General features: G+C 36.7%; 1 protein-coding gene across 3 annotated transcripts in view; it reads left to right on the top strand.

Moving 5' to 3' along the window:
* Positions 1-6,000, top strand: part of mrnip (MRN complex interacting protein) — a 34,901-nt gene that overhangs the window by 15,380 nt on the left and 13,521 nt on the right. For all 3 annotated transcript variants that reach the window (XM_057349958.1, XM_057349960.1, XM_057349959.1), the window contains exons 3-5: positions 1,932-2,038; positions 2,125-2,188; positions 4,613-4,743. In XM_057349958.1, the coding sequence (XP_057205941.1) occupies positions 1,932-2,038; positions 2,125-2,188; positions 4,613-4,743 (302 nt within the window). The remainder of the gene's footprint in view (positions 1-1,931; positions 2,039-2,124; positions 2,189-4,612; positions 4,744-6,000) is intronic.

Here is a 6,000-nt window from a genome sequence, read left to right as displayed (position 1 = left end):
TTTATTGCAATATTTTAAAGAGTACATTCCTCAATATTTTTAAGGGCTTATTTTGGTTTATGGAGTGTCCGACAACAAGTTTATGTACATACATGATGTAAAAATACTATTATTTCGTAATAATAAGCAGTTTTTATTACCTTACTTCTTGACTGACTCTCAAATGATTCGTTCCGCGATTCATCTGTGTAATCTCCGCCTTTCCGCCAGCGTAGTCTGATCTGATTGGTCAGATAGTGTAGTCTGCTGTGATTGGTCAGATGGTCTAGTCTGCTGTGATTGGTCAAATGGTCTAGTCTGCTGTGATTGGTCAAACGCGTTCAGCATGTGTCGCAAATGGACCGCCTATCATTACTGCTGTATTACGGTTTGCAGGTGGTTGGATATTAACAGTGTATAGAGAGAGATGGCGTCGATTTTACCTTACCAGTTCGAGCCCGAGTCTGACGAATCATTCTTTAATCCTTATACAGATGCCAGTAAGAAAAAGGACTGTTTTAGACACTTCTCTTGTAACAGTTAGTTATCACGGCATACAGTGTACGGTGTTCGTATCTTCAGATGTTATTATAACTATAGTACACCACGCAGTTCTTGAAATAAAGACTTTGCGAGTTAATATGGTTGAACACTTACATTAGCGCAACGAGTTTATAGCTAACGTTAGGTAAACAAACAGTAACAACCCCAAAAATAACGGTAACGTTAGCTAAACACAGACATGAGATAACGTCACACAAATTTAATTTTAAGTAAAGACAAAAATAAAGAGTCACACTTACAGGTTGTGATTCGGTGGAGCTTACAGGTCCAAATAAAGTTGGTATTGCAACATCTTTTAAGGAAAGACGTTTAATGTATCCTGCAGTAAAGGCGCCAAGATTGATGAAGCAATCTTCGGTAAAATGACGCGCGCAAAGTAAAACGTTCGGTTTATACTCCTTTGGTGTCGTTTGAAAAATAAATAGTAACCATTTTTTCCTCAGAAGTTCTTCCTTTGGTAGTGAAAATAAGACTGACTTAGTTTCACTACATAGAACACAGCTTCTCTTAGACATGATGCACACGTCACGAACGAGCTAGTACAGTGTTTGGGGAGGAGAGAGTTAAGTTTTCGCAGTCAGTAGGCGGGGATTTTTCTAGTGACGTAGGTACATTGTGGTTAAAGATTCGGACAGGTCATGGCTTGTTCGCGTGATTCAGAGTCGATTACCTTTTTTATAAGCTAATAACTTTGTTATTCGTTCACCTTCGGATTTACAACTTGGCAGATTGCTTACATTCAAACACGGCAAAATTAAACACTTCATGAAATGTATTTTTTATGATCTCGAGGAATGTACTCTTTAATATGTCAAACTCAAAGTCACTTTGGTTAAGCCACTTAAAGGTACGGTAGGCCTATGTGTGTGTACAAGATCAGGATGGCACCACCTCCGCCTCATTTTGAGCCAGGAAAAACCCTGTAAGAGCTCTGACAGATATTGAGCTAAATCATTTGAGGCATTATAAATCAGCAGGAGAATTTTGAAATAAATTCGAAACTTGACAGGAAGCCAGTGCAAGGTTTCTAAGATAGGTGTAATGTGAACTTTCACTGGTTCTAGTCAAGATACGAACAGCAGAATTCTGTACCAACTGTAGTTTACTGAGGGTGGCTTTTGAAACTCCAGCCAAAAATGCATTGCAATAGTCAATTTGGGAAAAACTTAAATGTTTATTAACTTTTCAGCAACAGAATGTCAACATAATTAATGTTTGATGTAATCTGGTAACATTTCTGAGATGAAAAAGGATACTTTAACTGTGCTACGAACATGAAGATAAAATGTTAAGTTAGCATCAAAAATCACCCCCAGTTTTTTTTATTTAGTTTGAAACTGTATAACTGAGCCATCCACTGTTGATAATGTGCTTGTATGTGTTAACAGGAGTACAGTCGGGGCGCTGCTGCTGACTGTAGACGGCATGTTCAGAAACTGAATTATCTGCGTGGAGAGCTGCTGGAGGTGAACACTGAAACAGTTTTGTCACAATGGTAAGCAGACCTTAGGAATCCTGGTGGTTAACCGCACTAATAAAATGACTGATAAATTGTGATATTTCTTGTCTGTTGTTTTTAAGGCAGCAAGACAAAGATTTTCAGAATGAATGCATTAATGAAGATCTGAATTCAAATAAATCAGAGGTAAAGCGCATATTTTGAGTCTTTTGGCTGGTCAGTGGGCTGATAATAATGATTATACCTGAGTATATGAAGTACCATTGTGTATAAATATAGAACAAGGTTTAGCTTAATTACCCAGGACTATAAGTAATTAGGAGTAGTTTCTTTTATAAAAACGCCTTAGAAAAAAACATTACTGGTGTGCATGTTGAGACAAAACAATGGAAATTGACTAGGGATGTAACGGTATTGTAAATATCGAAGTATCGCGATAGCATACTATCGTGGTCGCATGACGATAGATCGTCCAGGCAAAGTGTAGTTTTTTCAGCCGAATGGAGCAAGTTGAGGGAAGCGGGAACTACAATTCCTATCAACCCATGCATGCCCATCATCCTCTGCGCTCTGCTGCCGCCCGCTACAGATCAAGTTGAGCGAAAATGGCGGATGCCACTAGTGGCATAGAAACGGATTTACAAATTGTTGAAGCTAGGGCTGGGCGGAATGACGGAATATTCCGTTACCGCGGAATAAAATGTCAACCGTAAGAGATTTTTCTATTCCATGTATTCCGCGGAATGTAAATAAGTAGGCGTGGTTAACTCGGCGCTCTGCAAATTAGGCGCTATTCTGAAAAAAACTAATGAATTAATCCACCCGTAACAAATGAATGTACCAAACATTCTTTTGACCTTCTTTCAGTCTGTAGTTTAGTGATCCGCTCCAGTCCGGCGCTTCTCTCAGTGCTCGTGCAGGGATCTGCGCCAGCATTTAAAAAAGCTCATTCTCAACACGTATTTCAGAAGTCAGGTTGTTTTGAAAAGCTGTTAATAGTTTTATAAAGTTTAACTTCAGGCGAGCCAAGGTGAAACATTGGAATGCGCGATGATGCTCGCGAGCGCGTGAGCGCTTTGATGTGATGCGCTTCTACCTCCAGTTTTGGGAGACACGTGAGGAGTCACCAGAGACTCGCAGTGCAAAAACAAGCCCGAGAATAAACAAACCTAAAGACAGAGAGTCGCAACACATTAAAAGTACTCATCTAATAGAGAGTGAAGAGCGATAAAGACCTACAGTACAGACCCCATGAACACCAGTTTAGTCATATACTGTACTCTCATTGTTTGTGCATATTCATACTTTATTGTTATATATGTTGTCTATCTTCCTACTGTATACATATGATATAGCCAGAAGATAAATATGAATAAATAATACATCTGATTATCAGAACTTAATCTGATATCTTTAGTACATTTTCATAACTTACCTACATTTTAACTATGGTGGGCATTTAAATGAACTGTAATAAATAAATTAGTTAAATCTAAGAAAAATGAGGTATAAAATATAGAATTATAATGGGAGATTGTTTCATGAAATATATCGTTACCGTGAAATAAAATTACTCATTCCTTGAAATAGATTTTTGGCCATTCCGCCCACCTCTAGTTGAAGCTAAAGCGAATTATAAATCGCATGTGTGGAAGCATTTCGGTTTTCCCGTAACAAGAAACGAGAAAAGGTGACGGACAGACAAAAAACAATATGCAGACACTGCCAGACTGCGGTGAAGTACAATTCAATGAATACGACTAATATGAAGAGCCATTTGTTACATCACCCCGAACAGTTTCATGATGATACGAGGAGAAAAGAAAATAGCAGTGAGTGAAGCAGTGAATGAGGTGAGTGTGTGAGTGAAGCAGTGAATGAGGCGAGTACCTGACTGGTTGTGAGTTGTTAAAAGTTGACAAACAACTTAAACTTTTTTAATTTTTTCATGTTTCATGTTCTCAGTTTTTATGTTATACATTTTTATGCTATTATATTACTGTTCTTTGCACTTTAAAATTACCTAATCTAAAAATAATAAATCTTTGTTCAGTCATAGTTTAATAAACACTTATGCCACATTTTTCCAAGTCTTCATTTGTTTAGTTTTTTTTCCTGCACAAAATTCAATAAATATCGTACCGTAGTCTTCATATCGAGGTACTATCGTATCGTGAAATGTTGATACCGTTACATCCCTAAAATTGACACATTTTAAGATGTTTCAAGTTATTTTCAGTTAAGGCAGCTCAAACATTAATTTTAGTCTGGACTAAAATTGCATTATATATTAGATTTTTATAACAATAAATGTACCTTATTGTTTTTATTTTGTCTTGAATATTTGTCCTATGTCATCTTATAAATCATCTTGTTATGTAATGCCTGATAAAATGACGTCTTTACAGTCTTTTTCTGCAAAGTGAAATAATTATTAAAGCCAACAAGTAAATGGTTGAATTAGGACATTTTAAAATACCAGTTACATCCATGAGTGTTACGTTTAAAGAGACTGCAAATCTTTTCTTGGAACTTGCTTTTTTATGTCAGTATATAAAACTTAAAATGTGTTTCTGGGCAGAAATTACTGAACATGTTTTGTGTCTGTAGCAGGTAGTGGCTACTGTTAGTTGCTGGAGTAAATACGTTAATCAAACAACTGAAGGTCCAAAACAAGAAGATGAGAAGGAAGAAGAAAATATTTACACAGAAAGAGACCAATTCAGGACCCAAGGAACTAGGTCAGTTGCATGCGAAGGCATTCGTACAAAGTATTCAAATGCCTTTCTTAAAGGTGCTTTGTGTAATTTTATGAAGGATCTCTAGACCGAAATGCAATATTATATACCTTACATAATGAAGCGTTATGTTTTTATTACACATACACACCGGCCATGTTATGTCAGCCGCCGTAGTGCTTCGAAAGGGAGGGGTGGAGCTAGCCGTTGATTGCAATTCGCAACCTCAATGCTAGATGCTGCTTGATTTCACTGACTGGTCCTTTAAGGTACAGTGGGCATCATTCATGAAGCGTTCGTAAATATGAGTAATTTCCGAGTGACTTGCACGTGAAACGGACCTTCCCGAAAACTCTCCTCTGGATTCACAAATACTTCTAAAACATCAGATTTGATTGTTAAATGCGTTAATGAATTCCAGTCATTTATAAATAAGGGTGTGCATGCACACTCATTCATTATTAGCATAATCCCCGCCTACCAACAGTGTTGGGGAGTAGTTAACTACAAGGAGTGACACTACTAACTTAACTACATTTTTCAGTAGCTAGACAGTAGTTACTTTTTAAACATTTATCCAGTAGTTAAATACTTTTATCAGCAAGTAGCGGTGTAGTGCAACCAAAAGCTACATTCCGTTTTGCCTTTTGATAAACATAACATTCGAGGCAGTGCAGAGTCTTCGTTCTAAATCACAATCTGAAATTGTTCATTATCGGCATCTATTGCGGCTTTACATTTCATTAAGAAGGCATTGTCTGATGATAAGGACGTATATTACAGAAATTGACTGCTATTTCAGGTTTCGATACACCCAGAAAGATTTTTATATTATTTCAGGTATTTATAATATCCCACATGGAAGAAATATACATATTTTAGTATGTACTATAGTAAATTAAACTGTAGTCAAATGAAATATATTATAGTATTACTAAACTTGGTTAATGTACTCTACAGTATTTAGTCGGTGAATTAATAAACTAATAAATCCTGTAGTACATTTTAATATGTACTATGGTAAGATTTAAAGACACTTTACAGTATCTAGGAATTTACCACAGTTTACAAAGAAATACTGAAGTATAGTATTTTTTACATGTAGTAGACCGTGTCACAGTTTATGTAATTCAGATAGGACACTTTCCTATTAGCCTAACAGCCTATTAATGGCCACACATAGCCATCACCCCTTGCTATTCAGGTCCCGTGTCACACACAGGTGCGCACAAACCACACTATTTAGCGAATTTCCATAAA

This window comes from Triplophysa rosa, linkage group LG13, assembly GCF_024868665.1.
Source record: "Triplophysa rosa linkage group LG13, Trosa_1v2, whole genome shotgun sequence".
NCBI classification, from domain to species: Eukaryota; Metazoa; Chordata; class Actinopteri; order Cypriniformes; family Nemacheilidae; genus Triplophysa; species Triplophysa rosa.
This window is presented reverse-complemented; position numbering and strand designations above follow the sequence as displayed.